The sequence below is a fragment of the Nelumbo nucifera genome, chromosome 1 (genome assembly GCF_055504915.1).
Source record: "Nelumbo nucifera cultivar China Antique chromosome 1, China Antique-T2T, whole genome shotgun sequence".
Taxonomy (NCBI): domain Eukaryota; kingdom Viridiplantae; phylum Streptophyta; class Magnoliopsida; order Proteales; family Nelumbonaceae; genus Nelumbo; species Nelumbo nucifera.
The window spans coordinates 131,561,795-131,585,806 of NC_142649.1; the positions used below are offsets into that span (position 1 = coordinate 131,561,795).

General features: G+C 39.7%; 1 protein-coding gene across 2 annotated transcripts in view; it reads right to left on the reverse strand.

Moving 5' to 3' along the window:
- Positions 1 to 1,055: 1,055 nt before the first annotated feature.
- Positions 1,056 to 24,012, reverse strand: part of LOC104608172 (uncharacterized) — a 112,611-nt gene continuing 89,654 nt past the window's right edge. The window contains exons 12-23 of one of the 2 annotated variants that reach the window (XM_019199574.2): positions 9,038 to 9,117; positions 8,735 to 8,863; positions 8,471 to 8,599; positions 8,209 to 8,337; positions 7,837 to 8,119; positions 7,644 to 7,736; positions 7,366 to 7,533; positions 7,107 to 7,234; positions 6,862 to 7,003; positions 1,890 to 2,014; positions 1,596 to 1,778; positions 1,056 to 1,521 (exon numbers count right to left, since the gene is read on the reverse strand). In XM_019199574.2, the coding sequence (XP_019055119.1) occupies positions 1,482 to 1,521; positions 1,596 to 1,778; positions 1,890 to 2,014; positions 6,862 to 7,003; positions 7,107 to 7,234; positions 7,366 to 7,533; positions 7,644 to 7,736; positions 7,837 to 8,119; positions 8,209 to 8,337; positions 8,471 to 8,599; positions 8,735 to 8,863; positions 9,038 to 9,117 (1,629 nt within the window). In that variant the 3' untranslated portion in view covers positions 1,056 to 1,481. Of the gene's footprint in view, positions 1,522 to 1,595; positions 1,793 to 1,889; positions 2,015 to 6,861; positions 7,004 to 7,106; positions 7,235 to 7,365; positions 7,534 to 7,643; positions 7,737 to 7,836; positions 8,120 to 8,208; positions 8,338 to 8,470; positions 8,600 to 8,734; positions 8,864 to 9,037; positions 9,118 to 24,012 lie in introns of those variants that run through there. The other variant, XM_019199575.2, reaches the window with a different exon arrangement.

Consider the following 24,012-nt stretch of genomic DNA (forward strand, 5'->3'; position numbering starts at 1 on the left):
AAAATATTGCCAACCCACACCAGATGATAAGGCCCATCACATGGTTGGTACGGTACTAATCCTAAATCTTAGAGCTGCCAATGAATTAGAATCATCAGATCGAATTGGATATACCAATAATCAAATTTAATTTGTTAATATTTGGATTTGAATAGATCTATATATTTGGCATTGGGATCTGCTGCAAATATATCCATATAACAACAGGTCCAAAATCCCATATCTGATCCAATTATAAATCAGATTTAAAATATCAACACACGTGATACCAGAATATTACATATTATTTCAAATATTGATACTGTCCGGTCCAAACCCAAGTCAGACAGTTTTAGGTCCAAAATCAGACCAGGACCATAACCGTTTCTGGATCAACCAGTCCAACCGTCCAGTCCGGTCCAATTTTTAAAACCATGCCACTCAAATCCAAGTGCTTATGGAATCTATGACCTTCAGTGCCACTACAATACGCACAGTATAATATCATATATACCAATACTTTAAACCTTGATTGTAAGCGGATCAATTTTGAATCACCCTTAGCTCGATTGGATTGTACATTAAAAAAATAACAACAAACTAGATGGATTAGAAACCAAAATTGGATTTTTTTTGGTAGAAGAAACCAAAATTGGATAAACTATACCATTTTCATCCCTATAAGGCTGTAACCATAAATTGATCCTAAAATAAAATCAAATAATGCTCGTGGAGCTCCGCCCCTTTTGTCATAAACTCATACTGGATGGGAAAGCTATGACTCTGAGAATATCTTCATTATTGTCTCTAGAATGTTCCTGAGACACTGATGCAGTTTGTTGTGGATTCATTAACCCTTGTCCTTCAACAACCTAAAGTTATTCCCCAGTCTCAGGCCTCTCGGCCCTCGTACTTTTTTTTTTATCAAGGAACTCGGCCCTCGTATTAACATCACGTAACCGAGTAACTAGAGCAAACACAGAGATAGTGATGAATCTATTCTCCTTGGGGGAACAAAAACTGCATTCTCTAACTTCATTATGAAGTGAAGCTAAGAAAGTTGGGAACTTGGAAAGAATTCAGAATCAACAACTAATCTCTTGTTAAACTTGAACGTATTATTACAGACTGAAAAAAAAATAATATAAATACAGTAAGCTAGCAAAAACAGCTAATTCCGTGGTCAGCTATGAATAGGGAGGGCCAACCTCTGTTTTGTCCCCTTTCCGATACAGCAAACTTCAAAAAATGTCATCATACATATTAATCACCAATTAGGAGGTTAGAATTGATAAATGGAAAATGAACAAACAAAAACAAAAGGATGAATAAAAAAACCCCACTAATTATACAGCAATTTTGCTGCTGAGAAGAAGGCAAAAAAATACAAGATTCCTGTCTTCTTCTTTAAAAAAAAAAGATGATATGTACATTAAAAATCAAAATAAATATACAATATAAGAGGAAAAACATTAATCCACTTATCAGATCAAAACTTTGTCTTAGATTGGACTTAAATCTTGTGAAATCTGACCCTGCCACCTGCATCACATGCCAATTTTATATTATTTCTGAACAATCTACGAAATATCAAATGAAAACATCAACTGACGAACCTTGCAACAAGGAACCTTGCAAGCGGGCTTAAATTTTGGTTCCCAGGGAGTTCCATATTGTGCTGTTTCTTCCTGTTCATAGCTTCTGCATTTGCATTTTCTGATTGTCGAGTAGCCATTTTTCCTTTTGTAAAGATGCTAGCTGCAAGTTCCTGGAGTCCCCTCATTGAAGATTCCTTTGAGCTGCACAATGTTTCCTATCCAATTATTTGAAGTAAACAAAATGAACCTTTATAGTTTGTAACACAGTCACTGAACTAGAAGGCATATAATAACACCAAATAACTTGTGGACCTTCCCAGCCGCTGAAGAATCCTGCTGACAAGGGCTTCACAAGAACCAGGCTTCAGATACTCCAGCTCCATAAGTGAATCTACCACAGAGTGTTGAACAGGCCTTTTTAAATCATTGTCAATAGCCTGCATATATAATATATGATGGCAGGTCATAAGTTGTCAAATATTGCAGTTTGAAGCACTAGTAAATCAAACACCAAACGTCCTACTAGAACTCAAGAATTCTGATAGTGATGTCGTCATCAGGGTGCAAGAACATTTCATTTCTGCATAAAGTGTGAGGGCCAAACATTAATTGCTTTTGCAATGCAGCAAAACCAGCAGTCATTCCATCAAAATGTGTTGGGTCTTAAATGAGCCAAGGTGCTAAAATCAGCCACACACACCACATAAAACAATAAGGGTCCCCAAGTTCTGTAAAGGTCTAAAGATAATTGCAACTTTATGGGCATATAGATTAGACTTCTTTATTTTAGGTGGTGGGGAAGGAGAGGTAAGAGAACCCTGAGATCTTCTCTAACTAGAGTCAACTTAGTAAAACCTTTTCCCAACTAGGCCAGTTACATAAATCCCATCTCACCATTTTACTAACAAGAGTTATGTCCTCTGTTAGATTGTGAATTCATGGGTCTTTTCTCACTACTAGAACCCACATTTTTTCCAGCCTCATCCTATTTCTTTCAGAACTGATAACTTGTATTAGGAAACAAAGCTATAGCTTAATGCAACCAAAAATTGATAGCATTGCTTTGATTTGTTCAATATAAAGAAACCTGAATAGTGGCTTGTATATACTTAACTCTTACCTCATTCTCATATGTCATGCCAGATTGTGTCAACATGGAAGTAATAGTAAAAGAATTATTAAATCTATTGTCTGATCATCAGACAAATGATCAACGGAGTAGTAAATTAAACCATCCCTAGAAGCAACAGGAGTTAAGTGCTGCCTATAAAAGCATTGTGCAAGGGCAATGCCAGCACCACTTTCCATGTCCATGGACCCTTAAATCACAAATCAACAAATGTAGAGAGGGATGTTAACAAAAAATACAAGGTACAGACAGAATATTAAGTTTTGTCCATTTCTGCTTCAAAGGCTCAGTACAGACATTGCATGGCAAGAACATGTGTGTACCACATACTGGACTTAGAATATACACTAAAATTTGAAGTACACAGAGAGATACCCACTTCAAATGTCCAACCAAGCAATTGGACAAAGTAGAATCTAGAAACCAGAAAAATAAGCAAAAAGAAAGGAAGGGAATGGAAAGAAAGGGTTCATGAAGTAGAAGAGAAGAAGAGAAAGTTCTATGGCCACCCCATTAGTTTGTATTTATACCTTATCTAAAACATATACAATGACAAGAGATGCCCCTAGTAGGGTGGCTAGTGTTAAAACAATAAATAATGAAACTAAAAACATAACAGGCCCATATGGGCCAAGGCCCAAGAACACTAAAACAAAAAATAATAAACTAAAAACAACTGTCAACGCTCCCCCTAAATTTGTGAATAATATTAACCATTCTCAACTCGTGTAAGTCATGCTCCAACTTGTTTCCAGCAACTCCCTTGGTGAAAATGTCTGCAAACTGCATCTTAGATGAAATACAGGGCAAACACACTTCTCCCAAGGACACCATATAGCAGATAAAGTTTCTGTCAACCTCAATATGCATAGCTCGATCATGCTGAGCCTGATTGTAAGCAATGTTAATAACAGCCTGATTATCATAGTACAACATCAAAAGTGTCTCTATCTCAATCCCAAGTTCTCCAAGGAGCAAACAGAGCCAAAGCAACTCAAATACTCCATGGGCCATGAATCTGCATTCATCTTCTGCACTAGATCTAGCCACCACAAACTGTATTTGACTCTTCCATGACACTAAGCTTCCACCAACAAGAGTACAAAATCCAGATGTAGACATCCTATCATCTAAGGATCCTGCCAATCTGGCATCTGTATAAACTTCCACCTTCATGTTGGTTAGGAAACAACAAACCTCTACTAGGATGCTTCTTTAGATATGCAAGTATTCTGTCAATAGCTGCCCAATGTGAAGTCTGTTTAGTATGCATGTACTAACTAACAACACTCACAGCATAGGAGACGTCCGGACATGTCATGCACAAATACAATAACCTCCCTACCAATCTTTGATACCTCCCAAATTCCTTAACACACCATCTGAACCATTAACCATATGGTTCTGACCAATAGGAGTATTAGCAAAAGAGTGTGGTAGGGTTGTGTCTGTGTATGGTCAAATCTAATCAACACATCCATGAACCTCTCAAACCATGCTTTAGGTGATTGCCTCAATGCATATAATGACTTTCTCAATTTTCAAATCTTTCCTTTATCAACATCATTGTAAAACCCTGCTGGAAAATCCATACATACCACTTCTTACAAGTCTCCATTAAGGAAGGCATTCTTGACATCAAGTTGAAACAATAGCCAAGAATATATGGCAGCTAGAGAAAGAAGCACACAAACTGAACTCATTTTGGCCACAGTTGTAAAGGTCTCCATGTAATCAATACCATAGGTCTTAAATATACACCCTTGCTACCAATCTCGCCTTATACTTCTCCATACTACATCAACTCTATGCTTCACAGTAAATATCCATTTGCACCCCACAATCTCCCTACCAGCAGGTTACCTCCCAAGTTTAATTCTTAATCAATGCACCCATCTCCTTCTACATGGTCTATTTTCACTTAGATTTGGAGAGAGCCTCAGAGACATTCCTGGTATGGATACGGAAGTAAGGGAAGATGGGAAAGCATTACAAAATGGTGAAAGAGAACTATGAGAGAGGATGGGAGATGCAATGTGCTATGAAGGTGGTGCACTGTCTCATCCCCTTGTAGAGTGCAATGGGAAGATCCAGATCATCAAGAGTACGTGTATCACCAAAAGTAACAGCAATAGGGGTATCAACAAGATCAATAGGAATACCCGGATCATGTCTAGGGAACCTTAAGTCTCAAAAGGAATGATAGAGTGGCATAGGTTCTCTTAGAGCATCAAAATCAACCCTCCCGTGCTATCACCTGAAAAACTGTAAAAAGGCATGAATAGGTGTTGACAAAGAAACAGGAGCAGACGAAGGAGAAAGAACTGGTAGAGGAACAAAGGAAGAAACAACACTCTCATCACCAAAATATTCCCCCTAAGGAGAATTACCAAAAAAGAATAACATCCATGGTAACATAACGACTACCAGATGCAAGATCGTAGCAATAATACCCCTTTTGATTTTGAGCATGCCCAAGGAAGACACATTTCTTGGCTTAAAGAATAAACTTAGCACGATGAGATCGAAGAACATGAACAAAGCAAGTGCAGCCAAAAACCCATAAAGAAATATGAAGCATCTCCCCCTCAAGAAAAAAAAACTCCGTAAAGAGCCTTAAAACCAAGAATGTGAGAGAGCATACAATTACTTAAGACACTATAATAGAAAACAACATCACCCCAAAAGCGAATGAGGACTGAGGTAGATATCATAAGGCTCCTAGCCACCTCAACTATATTTCCTTTCTTTCATCAACCCCATTCTACTTTAGTGTATGAGCACAATTGCTCTAGTGAACAACCCCATGCTCCAAAAGGTAGGATGCTAGGTTTTTCTCAAAAGTACTTCCTAGCATTATCAGAATTCAAAACCTTAGTCCTCACCCCAAACTTCGTGAAAATCTAGTAGAATTGTTGAACTAGAGATGGAACCTCGTCACGAAAATGCATCAAAAAAAGCCAAGAATAACGAGAGTAATAATCCATAAATAAAAGAAAATATCGATAACCACCCATAAAAGGAACAGAGTAAGGGCCCCCTATATCAATATGAGCAATATCAAAACCCAAAACCTTGTGAAGAGGATATGTTTTCAAAGGTGAAACAGGAAACCCAAAACCCTGTGAAGAGGATATGTTTCCAATTGATTACTCCAACATAAAAAGGAAAGGATTCCAATCCAAATCGATCTCATTAACAAGGTTAAAAAACCTTAAATCAAATCAGATTCCATGGAAAAATGGCTCTGGGAAGGATTCAGCACTAAGTACCTTATCTCGAGAAAGCAAAAAAAAAAAAAGGATCAATCTCTCTAGGGGGCTCTATACTTGATCCTAAGACAACCAATCACTTTCTTGGCGAAAAACAGCCCTAAATAACAGAAGCCACGAGTTCCAAAAGTAGAAACAAACTTGCAAAAAGAAAATCTACCTTTTTTCATTCTCTTGTTCTTTTAGTTTCTAGGTAGAACATCAAGACCTTCACCTTGGGCAGAAACTATCACTCCAAAACCTAAGAATCAGTCCAAGAACAATTGAACAATCCACCTTCTCAGTCTTCCATGCAGTCAGATGATCCTAAACTTGAATGGAAATCAATCCAAGGTCAATTAGACCAGCTCTGATACCAAGTAGAATTTAGAAAGCAGAAAAAATAAGCAAAAAAAAAAAAGGAAAGGAATAGATAGAAAGGGTTCTTGAAGTGGAAGAAAAGAAGAAAGATAAAGAGAAAGATGGGAGAAAGACGGGGAAAGCCAAAGAAGTTTTATGGTTGCACTATTGGTTTGTATTTATACTTTATCTAAAACATGTACAATGACAGATTCTTCTAGTAGAGCAGCTAGTGTTATAACAATAAATATGCTAAAAACATAACAGACCCATATGGGTCAAGGAACAATAACACTAAAAGATAAAATAAAAAAGGGCAGCCCAGTGCACAAGGCATGGGTACACAGCCTTACTCTTGCACATACAGAGAAGCTAACTCCAAGATTTGAACCCTGGTCACCCAGGCCACAATGGAGCAACCCAACATTGTGCCAAGGCCCACCCTCACTAAAAAATAAAATAATAAACTAAAAACAAATGCCAACAGAAAACTATCATATTAACTTGGCAACATGGCATGTAAGAATAAAACCTCTCTATTCACCTCTTTCAATGAAGGAAGAAGTAAAACTGATAATGCAGGAGATGCTGCAGCGGCGGCAGAAATTTTTACATTCTCTTCATCATCACTTCCTTGACAAGATCTAGGAAAATCTTTTTGTGCATCAAAGTACTCGTGAGATTGTCTGAGAAACGAAACAGAATAATTCAGAAATGTTATCTCTTTATTGCATTATCTTCCATCTTAAGTAATATAATTAGTGGCATGCCTAGAGCAATACAGAATACCTAGAGGAAACAAAGTTGTTTGGGGATTCTGTAATTCTACTTTCTTTCCCATCTTTGTTGAGTTTTCCCGACACAGACCTCTCTCTAGCATTTGCTTTCCTTAAACCACCTTGAATAGCAATCTTAGCCTGAAATAGGAGGAAAGGTAGAAAGCTATTTATGCAAACGGATGTAAAATACAGATTGCACAATAATTGATACAAACACACACACACACACACACAAATACAAATGGACAGTAACATAGAAAGAAAACAACCTCAGCAAGGTTTTTTGCACTGTCTTCAAGTGATGTACTAGAAGATTTCTCTTGGACCCCCAATCTGGATTTTGGAGTCCGAGGAGAATCAGAGGCATCATGCTGGCTGCGGAGAACAACAGTCCCACTAGAAGATACATCCTCAAAAGAAGCATATCTATTGCTAGACTACATAACACAACAAGATATGCATGAGCTATTGTCTAGCAAACCACAGAAAGGTTGCAATACCAACTAAACTCATCTAAAGTTTACATATCATTTTGTAACAATCATACCAAGGCACTCTGCTCACTAAATGGGGTTGATGCCTGCAATATCCTTGGAGATCGTACGACAACAGTTCCTGAATCACACACTGATACTTGCCCCTGTATATTGAGTGCTTTTAATTTTCATAAAGAAGAGATAGAAGTGAAGTTTAACAGTGCCAAAGAGATGGGAAATTTTAATACACAAAGTAATTCTTACATTTTCACGAGAATTCTCCTCTAGTTCATCATCATCTTGCTCACTACTATCCTTTTCCAAGGAAGCTTCTGATGATTCATGACTAGAATTTGCAGATGCAAATGACCATTGATTACCTCTGTCTGCAATTTTTCTAGTGGGACTCTGACTATATAAGGTTTCTGATCTTTTTTCTCTTGTTCCAGCAATCGGAGGTGGCTTTACAGCACTGCGGATGGTCCCTGTACCCTGTGATCTGCTCATGCTGAAGTCCCATCCATCATTCTTCAGGGATATTTCATTACTAGATTCAAGTAAAACAAGTCAGAAGAAAGCAGAATGATAAGATGCTACAAACAGACAAGCCAACGGTAATCTACACATAAGACATACCTAGCTTTAACAGTTTCTTCATTCCTTAAATCCCTGTTAACCTTCACAGTGCCAGAGGCATCTCCAAATGTCCTAGGACCATCTCTTGGGGTTTCTGGCTCTTCCTTTGCTTGGAATTTTGGATGCTCCCTATCAAGAAAACATAGATTCTTCATTGTAAAGGGATATTTCTTACTATATTCAAGTAAAACAAGTCAGAAGAAGGCAAATTGATAAGATGCTAAAACAGACAAGCCAATGGTAATCTACACAAAAGACATACCTAGCTCTAACGGTTTCTTCATTCCTTAAACCCCTGGTAACCTTCACAGTGCCAGAGGCATCTCCAAATGCCCTAGGGCCATCTCTTGGGCTTTCTGCCTCTTCCTTTACTTGGAATTTTGGATGCTCCCTATCAAGAAAACATAGATTCTTCATTCCTCAGGGATATTTCATTACTAGATTCAAGTAAAACAAGTCAGCAGAAAGCAGAATGATAAGATGCCAAGGACAGACAAGCAAATGGTAATCTACACAAAAGACATACCTAGCTCTAACAGTTTCTTCATTCCTTAAATCCCTGGTAACCTTCACAGTGCCAGAGGCATCTCCAAATGCACTAGAACCATCTCTTGGGGTTTCTGCCTCTTCTTTTACTTGGAATTTTGGACGCTCCCTATCAGGCAAACATAGCGAAAAGCAAGAAGCAATATTCAGCAGAGATTCAAAGAAGTTTTTTAGTATATAGGTTCCAAGGTATACATATTCCTATTCTAAATGAAAAATTCACTAACCACATTTTAAATAGACTTTATGGAAATAGTAAAAAGCAAACAATAATATCATGCACCTTATTCTTTCCAAAAGCCTGGAACCTTTTCTGGCATTCTTAATGAAACGATGCTTTAGAAGTTCCTTAGCACTGGGTCTCTGAAATTAAGACAGTGAAAGAGATAAAAAAAAAGTCAAGACTAGATTTTACTCAATAATGGGTGAACTAATAACAAGGTTTTGTGAACATCTCATCTAGTTAACATCAACTAGAACTGCATAGTTCATACATGGTAGTTCCAATAGATCAAAGATTGAAAACAATACACCAACTACCGTACATAAAGAGGAATACGATAAATCAATCCAAGGACATGCCACCTTTGCTAACTCACAAGAACTTCTGATGCCCTTCTTCAACAAATGATAACTAATGTTTTTCCAAAATGTAGCTGCAAATAATTGGTTCATTAAAAAAGATACAGTTCTAGGGTTGCCAAATTTCAGAAAATGGTGTGACTATTATATATACAATTTTTATGAAGGCCATTACACAAGGCTAGTCCCAGCTACCAGGGGTCTTGGGAGGGTTAGACTGGGTACAGTCCAGATGTAAATCAGTTCTCAAATATTAGGTGTAAATTTGAAGATTAGAAGAAAAAAGGAAGAAGAGAAGAGCAGCAACACAAGAGAAGAAGATGGCGAAAAGAGAAGGAAGAAGAAGAAGAATCGAATTATCTTCCCTTTCTCCTCTAATCCTTTTTTTTATTAAGAATTAAAGTTAGAGTAATGAAAAGTATGCCCTTAAGTGGGCGGCCAGCTAGGTAGTAACATAAGGAGATTAAACAAAAAGAAATAACAAGCCCATTAAGAGAGGCCCATTAGCCAACAATAAAAGAAAAGATATTACAAGAGAAGATACTAGGACCCATTCGGCCCAATCTCTTTACACTCCCCCTCACGCTGAGCATAGATGTCAATCATGCCCAACTTGCTTATATAGTGTGTCATTTTCCCTCTTGAAACTCCCTTGGTTAAGATATCAGCCAGTTGCTCGTCTGATGTGATGAATGGTAAACAAACTTCTCCTGAGGAAAATCTTTCCCTTATAAAATGTTTATCAACCTCAATGTGCTTAGTTCTGTCATGTTGAACAGGATTATGTGCAATGTTGATAGCAGAGCATCATTGGCTTCTCGTAGTCAACCCCCAATTATTCTAGAAGGGATCGTAGCCACAGTAATTCTGACACACCATGTGCCATTGTCCTGTATTCTTCTTCAGCTAAGGATCTAGCAACTACAGATTGTTTCTTACTCCTCCATGACACAATGTTCCCAGCGACCAGAGCACAATAACCTGAGGTGGATCTCCTATCATTAATACATCCTGCCCAATCAGCATTAGTGAAAGCTTCCAGCTTCATGTGTCTATGTTTAGCAAACAGAATACCTTTCCCTGGAGTACCTTTCAAGTAACACAGAACCCTTTCTGCAACAACTAAATGAGTATCTCTGGGAGAATGCATAAATTGACTAATAACACTTACTGCATAGGAAATATCTGGCCGAGTCATGCAAAGATATAACAACTTCCCAAGCAGTCTCTGAAACACCCCCTTATCAGATAAAAGCTCACCATCTGTAGCAGAAAGTTTATGTATAGGATCAATAGGAGTGGAGATTGGTTTAGCTCCAAGTTTGCCAGTCTCAGCAAGGAGGTCAAGGACATATTTACGCTGAGAAATGAAGATACCATCCTTAGATCTAGCAACTTCAATGCCCAAAAAATACCGAAGATCTCCCAAATCCTTGATCTCAAATTCGGAGTTGAGAAACCTTTTTAGTTTACTGACCTCTTGAGTGTCATTACCCGTGACCACAATATCATCAACATAAACTATCAAGAAGGTCACTAGAGAGACATTTCTCTTCAAGAACAGGGTATGATCAGATTGAGTTTGTGTGTAGCCAAAGGAGACAAGAGCAGCCCTAAACCTCTCAAACCAAGCCTGAGGAGACTGTTTGAGACCATAAATAGATTTCTGCAGTTTACACACCTTGCCTTGCATTTCCTTCCCATACACCCCTGGAGGCAAAGACATATAGACCTCTTCATGCAGGTCTCCATTCAAGAAGGCATTTTTAACATCAAACTGGTGTAGGGGCCAATCAAAAGTAGCGGCTAGAGATAACAAAACCCTGACTGAGGTCATCTTAGCGACAGGAGCAAATGTCTCAAGATAGTCAATGCCATACATTTGAGTGTAGCCCTTAGCAACCAGCCTAGCCTTAAACCTCTCAATAGAGCCATCAGAGTGATATTTAATGGTAAACACCCATTTACAACCCACTGGTTCCTTCCCTTCAGGCAAGCCAACAATATCCCAGGTATGGTTCTTATGCAAAGCATCCAGTTCAGCCATCATAGCATCCCTCCATTCAGGTTGAGATAAGGCTTCCGATACGGACCTGGGTATCACATGGGAAGAAACAGATGCAAGAAAAGAGTAGTAGGAAGGAGAGAGAAGGCTGTAAGACAGGTGTTTGGAGATACAATGGGCTGTACACTTCCGCTTGCCCTTGCGGAGAGCAATAGGAAGGTCAAGGTCTGGGAAAGCTGTAGATGGGTCAGAAGAAGGCTGACCTGTTACCTCAGTAATGATGGGAGGAGCAAGAGGCTCTTCTGTAGGAGTGGAAACAACCTGCCCATGTCTGAATCTTTGCCTTTGGTACCACCTTTGGAGAACAGGAGGAGGAGGAATTATAGGAGAATGAGGTGGAGGAGGAGGAGGAATATCGGAGGTAGGTCCAGTGAGAGAAGTAGACACCTCATGATAGGACTCAAGAGGAATGGGAAGAGGAATAGCTGGAGACATAGCAAAGGGCTCTTCAGATTTCTCCCCCTCAGGAGAAATGCTAAAGAAAGGAGTAAACTCAACAAAGGTGACATCCCGAGATACAAAGCAGGTTCCACGAATTGGATCAAAACAACAATATCCCTTCTGTGTGGAAGCATATCCCAGAAAAACACATTTATGAGCCTTAGGTTCAAACTTGTGCCTTTGATGACTGTGAATATGCACATAGCAAATGCACCCAAAAACACGGAGAGGAAGAGAAAAAATATCCTCATCCGGGAAGAGAAGGCTAAAGAATGTTTTGAAGTCAAGGACCCAGGAGGGCATACAGTTGATAAAAAAAGTAGCAGTAAGAACAACATCTCCCCAAAATTTTATAGGAACATGAGATGCAAACAAGAGGGATCTGACAACTTCAACCACATGTCTGTTCTTCCTTTCCGCCACCCTGTTTTGTTGTGGAGTGTAGGAACAAGAACTTTGATGAATAACCCCAAAAGTTTCAAGATAGGTGGAGAGGGTTCTCTCAAAATACTCCTTAGCATTATCAGAACGGAATATTTTGATACGAGTCTTAAACTGGGTGAGGATGAGTTCATGAAATTTTTGCACAATAGCTGGTACTTCATCCCTGGATTTCATGAGATAAATCCAAGTGTAACGAGAGTAGTCATCAATAAAAAGGATAAAGTACCTGTAACCCCCCATAGTTGGCAAATGATATGGCCCCCACACGTCAGAGTGAACAATATGAAAAGGAGAAAGATCTTTTATTGCTTACGGAATAAGAATGTCTACAATGCTTTGCCAGTTCACACGACTCACAATGAAGACTTGATAAAGACACTCCCTTAAACATATCTGGAAACAAATGACTCAAAGCAGAAAATGACAAATGACCAAACCGAAAGTGACATAACAAGACTTTGTTAACAGACTCTGACAAAACTGACTCTAAGAAAACTCTATGAGGTGGTTCCAAAGCTTGATCCGGTGTGTCCAGCAAGTATATTCCGTTCGCCTCATGGCCACTCCCAACCATCCTCTGAGATTGCAGGTCCTGAAAAACACAATGAGTGGGAAAAAAGGTTATGCTGCAATTCATGGATTTAGTTAAGCTACTAACAGATAAAAGGTTTGTGTTAAGTTTAGGGGCATGAAGGACAGAGGATAAATAAAGGGTGTCAGAGGTCTTTATATCTCCTTTACCAGAGATGGGAGCAAGAGACCCATCAGCAAGGGATATTTTCTCTTTGCTAGAGAGAAGGTGGTATGAGCAAAAGAGATTAGATAGGCTGGTCATATGGTCTGATGCACCGGAATCAATAATCCAAGGGATTTTATGATTACCTGAAACTGAAGCATGATTTGCAGAAGCACGAATACCTGAGTGAGCAAATGCTGATGAAGATGATGTGTTGTTGCTGGAAGAGTGAGATGAAGAAACAGTAGCTTCCAAGTGATTTAGTAGCCTCCCATACTTTTCAAAATCTGCCTTCATTGCTGCCAACTGCTCAATGGTTGATTTCTCTTCACTCTCCTTATTTCCTCCTTCGGGTACTGTAGCAACATTAGCTGTCTTAGGCTTTCCTACCTGACTGCCCTTCTTGGAGCTGTTTTATTCTTAAACCTATCAGGAAGAAGCTTGGGATGAAACTTCCTGCAAGTGTCCTTTGTATGCCTCGGTTTCTTGCAATATTCACATATCTACTCCTTTTTCTCAGTAGGACCCTTTGGCTTTATTCTAGCATGTGCAAAGTGTTCTATAGGTGGACCCAATAACTGAACCTGCTGCCTACTCTCCTCACTGCATATCATAGCATATGCCTGGGAAAGAGTAACCTCATCTCTGGCCAGGATATTTTGCCTAATGATGTCAAACTCAGGGTTGAGTCCAGTGAGAAATTCAAACACCCTATTTCTCTCCACCAACTTCCTATACATTTCAGCATCATTCTTACTCTCCCATACAACTATCTCCATAACATCAATTTCTTGCCATAGGGGTTTCAGTATAGAGTAGTAGATTGCTACACTTTTCTCCCCCTGTCTTGGGTTCTTCACATCACTTTTCAACTTATAGACTCTGGCTACATTCAACTTCTGTGAATAGGTCTCAGTAACACTGTCCCATATCTCCTTAGCCGAAGACATCCAGAGACAATGCTGACTTATATGAGGTTGCATAGAATTGACCAACCATCCTATGACAGTATAGTTCTCTTGCATCCATTTCTCAAATTCAGGGTCTGTCTCTTCGGGTTTCACTTTACTACCTGTGAGATACCCGAGTTTTCCTCTATACAGACATAAATTCTTATAGACTGTGCCCAAGCAAAATAATTTGTCCCATCTAGCTTGATTGTGGTTACACCAGTCAAAACGGAATCTATCGAGCCAAGGCCTGAAACCGGCACTTGCTTGAACTCACTTCCATATGGCTCCATTAATCAAACGAAAACCAAAGAACTCTTACTTGAAGTCAAACCAAAACCTAGATGCTTGAAAACTAGGGTTTTACTCCGTCCAGCTGTTAGAGAGGAAGAGAGAAGATGCAACCGCTCCTACCAGAACTTCCCAATCTCTTCCAAACCTGAACCACCCTCCTTTAGGAGTCACAAGACACCTCCCAAGCACAGAGCGCCACACCCAAAGCTTCACCTTTATCTGTACCTTCGAAAATCTCTAATTGGCTAGGGTTTTGGGCAGCAATAGAACAACACCGCTTCTTGGCAATATCCAGCCAGATTTAAACTCTCCAAACCCTCTACCAACTAGGCCAGAGATCCTCTGAACTATAGAGAATCGATCTCTCCACACACTCTCTTAATCTAAGGGTGTATGGGAATAGAAGAAGAAAGGAAAAAAAGGAAGAAATAGACCTGCTCTGATACCAAGATGTAAATCAGTCCTCAAATATTAGGTGTAAATTTGAAGATTAGAAGAAAAAAGGAAGAAGAGAAGTAAGAGCAACAACACAAGAGAAGAAGATGGCGAAAAGAGAAGGAAGAAGAATCGAATTATCTTCCCTTTCTCCTCTAATCATTTTTTTTATTAAGAATTAAAGTTAGAGTAATGACAAGTATGCCCTTAAGTGGGCGGCCAGCTAGGCAGTAACATAAAGAGATTAAACAAAAAGAAATAACAGGCCCATTAAGAGAGGCCCATTAGCCAACAATAAAAGAAAAGATATTACAAGAGAAGATACTAGGACCCATTCGGCCCAGTCTCTTTACAAGTCCTAAGCTTTGCCTTTTTTTTCCACAAAGTGGCTTCCCTCGGACTCAAACCTGCACTCTTGTGCTTTCTAGCCTAAGGTTTTACATTGCACAAAGTAACAGCTCCTATATATGCAATTTTATATTGAACTTAATACATATTTTTGAGAAATATACTGAATATATGTAAATTTACATGCAGTATTGGATTCAACCACATTAGAAAATTTTAGAATTGTAGAAGGCAATGATAGGAAATTGACACTCCTAACTGCCAAAAAGAAAAAAAGAACAGAAAAACGAAAGAAGCAAAAACATGCATTTGTTCTGCAAGAGTTCACAAACTAACTGCAACTCTGCTGGTTAGCAGTTAGAGTTGAATCCTCTAACATGCATGGTAGTGGCACACTTATTTCAAGTATCCAGGTAATTTTTATATGGTGCTTTATATTCAGCCAACCCAAACTAGAAGACCGAATGGTCAAGGTATCTTCCACATGGAAATTTGATTTGGAGCTTACATTGGCCCAACAAATTCCACTAGCTTCCTCTATTAATGTGCCAAATTTGAGCCAACAAACCCTTGCCACCTTGTCAGAATAAAGCCCTAATTTGGGCAATGTTTCAGAAAATTGAAACCTTCAATAGGATATATTATATGTGGTAAACAGTAATAAAAGATGGGGCACAGGGCTATAGTGTGAACTGTAGGATTAGATAGGTGGCCAATACAGAGGGTTCCTACTTGATGGATGGCTCAGATTGGCCAATGGCTATGTGATGCAATGTTCTATGTGACAAAACCTGCACTTGTAATGGCTGCAATCTCCAAGCCTGAAATCAGTATGATTTCAGGTCCTTCAGCGAACCGGAAATGGTCTAGAAGGGGGAATAGAGTTGCAGCAGGTCTTCAATGTGAAATCCAAACAGCTTCTAATGTAGAAACCGAGAGAAATATCACCCATAAGAAAGAACAGTAGGGCTACTGGAGTTGCAAAGTTGAACAAACAACAATGAAGTACCTGGGCTGCAAGGTTCCATTCGGTTTATATAGACCCTTCTACAACAACCGTAATAATGACACATAGGAACTCACCAACATTATAAACACTCCCACACTTCCCAACATTTTATGATTCCCAGAGGACTCTTCGGCTAACACAACTAACAGGGAATTGACTATTTAATAGGGGTGTCAATGGTATTCAGAAATCCGATTTCGAATTCAAGATTCTACATAATCGAATCGAATTCAGATGATTCGAATATCTAATCGATCGAATTCGGATATCCTATTCATACCGAATAGCTAATCGGATTCAAATTCTGATATGACCTAATTCAATTTGATAAATTTCCGAATTCGACCGATTATTTAATTCTTATATATAATATATAAAATATTAAATATTTAAGTATTGTATATAATTTATATATATAGTAATTGAATTATATAGATAATTTATATATTTATATAAATAAAATATTTATTTTATATATTTATTAATTACCTAAAATAATTAGTTAATCAAATTCGAATCAAATCGAATATTTAATTGGATTCAAATTCGAATATTAATTTTCAATATCCATCAGATATTGAATTGAATTTTCAAATCAGATTCGAATTCGGATATTGCCTGATCCTATTCGAATTTGATTCATTTACACCCCTACTATTTAATGCAGTAACAACTTACTATGACACCAAATTGAAAGCTGAACCACTGTAGTCGAAGTAGCAGAAAAGAGAAGAAGAAGAAGAGATGCCGGAATGTCGAACTATACTTGCCAGTCGACCATGCTATTATTTATATTTGAATGTAATACAAGATACAAGAAAGTACTGGAATGCCCCTGATTAGTGATGGGACACCCAGTTAACTTAAAACATTAAATAGGCTTAGGCCCATTAACACGGGCCCAGTTACAGGATAACTTAAACTTAAGTATGGGCTAATAAGAACTCTTATCAGCCGAACACTCATACAAAGAGACATCATTCTAACATTCTAACACTCCCCCTCAAGCTAAGCATGGATATCAATCATGTTTAGCTTGCCAAGTATGTCCCTGAACTTTGTTGTTGCCAGTCCTTTAGTCAATACATCTGCAATTTGCAACTCTGATGGAATATAAGGCACACAGGGTTCTCCTGAAACAATTCTCTCTCTGACAAAGTGTCAATCAATTTCAATATGTTTTGTCCTGTCATGCTACACGGAGTTGTTGGCAATGTTGATAGCAGCTTTATTATCACAATACAACCTAAGAGGACTCTCAGCCTTAATACCAAGCTCATTAAGAAGAGTTCTGAGCCATAACAGTTCTGCAACCCCTTGTGCCATAGCTCGGTATTCTGCCTCTGCACTTGATCTAGCCCCAACATTCTGCTTCTTACTGCACCATGTGACCAGGTTTCCTCCCAAGAATGTACAGTAACCTGAGGTTGATTTTCTGTCTCCAATAGACCCAGCCCAATCAGCATCAGTGTAGGCTTCAATTTCAAATCTGTTGTTTTTCCTGAATAGAATTCCTTTCCCTGGGAAAGTCTTCAAGTATCTGAGAATTCTTTCCACTGCTCTCATATGAGGGATCTTTGGTGAGTGCATGAATTGACTGACAACATGCACTGCATAGGCAATGTCTGGCCGAGTAAGGGATAAGTATATCAGTTTTCCTACCAATTTTTGGTACCTCTCTTTATCACAGTATTCCTCACCCATTGATACTTGTAGTCCATGGTTCGGTTCTATTGGAGGGTTTGCTGGCCTGCACCCCATCATGCCTGTTTCCTCTAGGAGATCTAGCACATATTTCCGTTGACATATGTAGATTCCTTCTCTTGATCTAGCAACTTCAATTCCAAGAAAATATCTCAGATTTCCCAGGTCTTTGATCTCAAATTCTGAAGCTAAGAACTCCTTCAGCCTCTTCATCTCTTCCACATCATTTCCAGTAATCACCATATCATCCACATAAACAATGAGAGCCGTAAGTTTTTCATCCTGTCTCCTTGTAAACAATGTATGATCTGCACTGCTCTGAGTGTACCCCACTTTCTTCATGGCCATACAAAGTCTCTTAAACCATGCCCGGGGAGACTGCTTCAAACCATATAATGCTTTCCTTAGTTTACACACCTTCTTTCCAACATCATAGCCAGGAGGAGGTTCCATGAATACCTCTTCGTGAAGATCACCATTTAGGAAGGCATTCTTCACATCCAGCTGATGGAGATCCCAAGAGAAATTTGCTGCTAGTGACAGTAGAACCCTGATTGTGTTGAGCTTTGCTACTGGAGCAAAGGTTTCCTTGTAGTCAATTCCTTCCTTTTGTGTAAATCCCTTTGCCACAAGTCTGACCTTGTACCTCTCGATTGACTCATCTTCTCTGTGCTTTATTGTGAATACCCACTTGCAGCCAACAGTGCCTTTCCCCTCTGGCAAGTCCACCAATTCCCACGTTCTTGCTTTCATTAGGGCTTTCATCTCTTCATTCATGGCTTCTTTCCACCTTGGATCAGATGCCGCCTCAGAGTACCTAGAAGGGACACATACAGAGGAAAGAGCAGACACAAAGGAGTGATAGGCAGGAGATAAGTGTGATTAAGAAACATAATCAGCTATGGGATGCCGGGTGGTACAAGAACGAACAGGCTTACGGAGAGCAATAGGAAGATCCAAATCCGAAGTGAGTGAGTCAAAATTACCTTGGATTGCAGAGACAGATTGATCTGAGTTCAACTGGTTGCAATCACGAGATTGAGGGCCCTTCTTCCTTCTGCTGTATGTATCTCTTTCTCTTGCCTACTGGAACCTTCAGGAGCATCTGTTGTATCAGGAGAAGTAACTGGCACAGTGGGAGCCTCACTAGGTTGACTCGGAATGTCACAACTAGGAGTAGTGGAAGGTGATGAAAGGGGAACAAAAAAGAAGGGAGAATGAGAATCCTCTTCCAACCCACAAGTCTCCCCCTGAAGAGGATTTTGAGAAGACTGGAAATAGGGTTGAGACTAAAAAAAGACTACATCTCTGGTTACATATTTTTTCTTGGAGATAGGATCATAACACTTATACCCCTTTTGTGTAGGAGAGTACCCCAAAAATATTCCCTTTGTAGCCTTGGGATCCAGCTTGGTTTTCTTTGGATCCTTCACATGTATGAAGCATGTACAACCAAAAACCCGTGGAGGAAGAGGAAATTCTGGAAGAGTGGGACACAAAACAGAGAAAGGAGTCTTCATACCCAATACCTTAGATGTCATCCAATTTATCAGGTATAATGCAGTGAGTATAGCTTGAGACCAATATTGCTTGGGCACTTTGTGCTGGAAAAGTAGGGCTCGAGGAGTCTCCAATAGGTGCCTGTTCTTGCGCTCAGCAACCCCATTTTGCTGAGGGGTGTAAGCACATGATGATTAGTGTAACATGCCTGCATCTTCCATGAATGAGTTCAGGGATCTTTCAAAGTACTCAGTTGCATTGTCCGACCGAAATTGCTTAATCTTCTTCTCAAATTGTGTTTCAATCATCTTGCAAAAAATCATGGTTACCCGTGGAACTTCATCACGTCCTTTTAACAGATAAATCCAAGTGCACCGAGAATAATGGTCAATAAAACTGATAAAGTAACGGAAGCCATCAATGGAAACAATGGGTGAAGGTCCCCAAACATCAGAATGAACCAAATAAAAAGGAGCTCGAATTTCATTACTAGAAATTGGATACATTGTTCTACATTGTTTTGACATTTGACACACATCACAAACTAAACTTATGACTTGGAATTCCCTTACATAATTCTGGAAACAACATTGCTAAAGAAGAGAAAGACACATGACCTAGCTTAGCATGCAACAAGTTCAACCTAGCTATTGACTCCACACTTTCTGGACTAGTAGTAGCAGAAGCTTGTAGGGCTGAGCTGATGTCTGCATCAAAATAGTAGAGGCCCCCATACTCATGACCACTCCCAATCGTTCTCCTTGTCAATCTGTCCTGGAAAATACAATGAGAGGGAAAAAAAGTTATACTGTAGTTCAAATTTTTTGTAAGCTTTGAAACAGACAACATATTTGAGGTAAGACTAGGAACATGTAGGACTGATTTGAGTGAGAGATCCTTGCTTAGGTCAACCACCCCCTTTCCAGAGATGGTGGAGAGAGACCCATCAGCCACTCTTATCTTATCCTGTCCAGACAACAAATGATATGAAGAGAATAAGGAGGACATATCTGTCATATGGTCAGTGGCTCCGGAATCAATCACCCAAGAGGTAGAATTAATGGAACTAGTCGCATTAAATGCAGAGGTTGTACCTGATTTGGCAAGAGAGGTGGAAGCTAAAGGATTGTTCTTCAGACGGGCTAATGGCCGACTGAGAACCTTTACCTCACTAGCTGTGAAGCCCAAAGTACTTGGTCCAGAGGACTCGGCAGCCTGTCCTGTGGAGGAAGAGGACACTGTCGGAGTACTCTGTGAGTTGTCACCACTGTTGTTGGTGGCAAGATTCCCACTTGCTGTGTGACCCTTATGTTGCCTTTTGTCCTTTCTCAAAGCAGCTGGCTTCAGATGAGGATACAAGACCCAACATTTCTCCTTTGTATGTTTCTCACCACCACAATGGGTACACTTGAGGGACTTCTTGTCTAAATATCTATTTCCCTTAGTGAAGACTAGGGCTGAATGTTCTCCAGATAGTCCAGTTGACTGTGTCTGGGAGTCAACTTGCATCTCCCTTCTCTTGACTTCTTCATTCCTCACCAGGTAATAGACATGGTGAAGCTCCGGTAATTCATCTCTCCCTAGAATTTGTGACCTTATACCCTCATATACTGGGTCTAGGCCAGCCAGAAACTTGAAGGCTCTGCTCTCTTCAATTTGCTTATCATGTCTCTCCTTGTCCCTGGCATTTTCCCAATCTAATATCAAGTGATGGTCAAGTTCTTCCCAAAGACCTTCCAGAGTTGCAAAGTATGTTGCAACTGTCATATCACCTTGCCTTAGGGCAGCAATGTCTTGGTTCAATTTGTAGATTCTAGCATTGTTTTTCTTCTGTCCATAGGTCTTAGACACCTTTTCCTAAATCTTGGCTGCTGTAGGAAAGTGATGAACAGTCCTGGCAACCCGAGGAGTCATAGAGGCAAGCAGCCAAGACATAACTGCAGTCAAGATGTCTTCAATATCCGGAGATGTTTCTTCTAGGGATAACAGACCTGCGGCAAGGTCTTCAAATCTGGAAAACCCTAATCTGCACAGCCTGCAGATTACAAGTGTACTACTGGACGAATACAACTTCAGGGAGTGGTCCGTTTCTGCAATGCTGTTTATTACTTCCCGTGACCTCACAGGCTACCTAGATGGGAGCAAGAAGGAACCTGATGTTGGCTGTGCAGATTATGCTGTGTGGAAGGCACTAATTTAAGACTAGCTGAAGTAGTTCTGAAGCAGTTCTGAACCAGTTCTGATGCAGGTTCTGATTAGCCGAAGTAATCTCACCAGGCCCTGACAGCTCGCAACACAGTTTCTGACTTGCCGAGACTGTCACAGTTCTGAAGTAGTTCAGTTACAGCAGCAAAAAAGGTGTTTTGGGCTGGTAACCGACCTGTGCTATGCAGACTCCACTTGAACTTCGAGTACTGCAACTGTAAAGGGTCCCCTCCTTACGGACAACACTAGGACTGCTGAAATCAGTCCTCAACTAGGTCTGTCCTATACAGACCTCTTCTTAGCAGCCAAATAGCTGCTAACTACTAGAAACTAGTAGGACTCCAGCTTCAGGGTCTTACCTCCCTTGCGCCCTACAACCAAGGGAAACCCTAGGTCGAACCTTGTGTTGTTCTCCTGAAATCCTAGGGTTACACAGCAGCAACCCAGACAAAAAAAAGAAGAAAGACAGCAAGAAAGAGGAGATGGCATCGGCTGTAACCAGGAAGGTGCTCAATGCTCTGATACCATGAAAGCTTAACCACTGTAGTCGAAGTAGCAGAAAAGAGGAGAAGAAGAAGAGATGCTGGAATGTCGAACTGTACTTGCCAGTCGACCATGCTATTATTTATATTTGAATGTAGTACAAGATACAAGAAAGTACTGGAATGCCCCTGATTAGTGATGGGACACCCAGTTAACTTAAAACTTTAAACAGGCTTAGGCCCATTAACACAGGCCCAGTTACAGGATAACTTAAACTTAAGTATGGGCTAATAACAACTCTTATCAGTCGAACACTCATACAAAGAGACATCATTCTAACATTCTAACACACATCTTACAAGACATAGGACTACAAAATGCATTCTCAATTACTAACTAAACATAAATATGATATTGATGACAATTTTGATTCCGGCAATGAATCTACTAATGGGCCTAACCACAGAGGCCCAAATCACCAAGTAGCCCAAGGCCCACAAAGCTGGTCAAGAACTCCCTAAGTCTCCAAATTCAGGTCCATAACTTGAACTGCATAAGCTGTCACTTCTTGTTCTAAATTCTGTCCACTTGGCCTATCTTGATTGCCATCACTATGTCATACAAGACCTGCCACATGAAGCTGTCAATGGATTGGGTAGATCCAACAGACCCGAACCAAACTGACCCAATAATCATATAGGGTCTCTATCTGCATTATGTGTTCCAATTATAATTGGGTCATCAGAATTGGCTTTGGTTGTCCTGAACCAATTAAGACCTGAACTGACTATATATATAATTATGTATATGTATATTGATACAGGCTGATACGCCGGATGGGGCGTATTGGCCTGTATTGAAACTCGCCATTATTTTTTTAGTTTTTTTTTTTTTTCTTTCAAACTGGTTCAGGGGGGTTGGTTTAAGGCCTGTCTAACCCCCCTGAAATAAGTGGGACCCCAAAACACCAAGTATAGGGGTGTATCAGAGGGCCTCCGATATGATACGTATCGGATGATACGCCCCGATACATTGCGATATTTCAATCCTTGGCCAAGGCCCACCCTCATCTAGTTAAAAAGGGTCTAATGTCATAATCATCATGACAGAACCTACAGGGAATTTAAGCAAATCTCTACCTATGCTAAATATAGCAGCTTTGGATAAATGAGGAGTGAAACGACTAAACCAGAAAGGATCTGTTTGGAGTTCATTCATGAGATTACCATCTATAACATTGTGGTCTTTTGATGAAACTTTGGAACACCTACAAGCTTTTAAGCTTCCCATTAAGCAATAGAGAGGCTTTGCTGATCTGTTAGTTTTCATTGGCATTTTTACCACCATAGCAAGGAGCCTTTCACTCCTTTTTGTTGATTTGTCGGTTTGGGACTCTTTGTTTCTCTTTATTTTATTTCTATTGTTAGTGAACCTTAGGTGAAGTGGGCCTGTTATAACCAAGGTTCAAAATATCGATACGCCCGATATGCCGGTAAAGGCATATTGGGAAGTATCGCTTGCTCTTTTTTTAGTTTTTTTTTTTTTTTCAAATCCAGTTCAGAGGGGCCGGTTTAAGGTCCGTCCACCCCCTGAACCGGTCAAAACCCCGATTCACCCTCTGTAGGGGCGTATTGGGAAGCTCCCAATACGATACGTATCGGTCGATACTGGCCGCTACGTGTTGATATTTTGAACTGATATTTTTTTATCTTATTCTTGTAGCCGCCCCATCAAGGGCAGTGTTGTAAATTATGTTACATTAAAATTACATTAATAAAAGAGTGAATGAGGAGGTGTAGTGGGGTTGTTATAACTGATGTTTCCCATAAAAGCTAAATTAAATTTATGGACAAATACCCTAGAACAAGGTTCAAAATATCGACATGTATCGGCCGATATGTATCGTATTGGGAGCTTCCTGATACGCCCCTACAGAGAGTGTATCGGGGTTTTGACCGGTTCAGGGGGTGGACGGACCTTAAACTGGTCCCTCTAATCCAGATTTGAAAAAAAAAATACTAAAAGAAAAACAACCGATACTGCCCGATAATCGATATGCCTT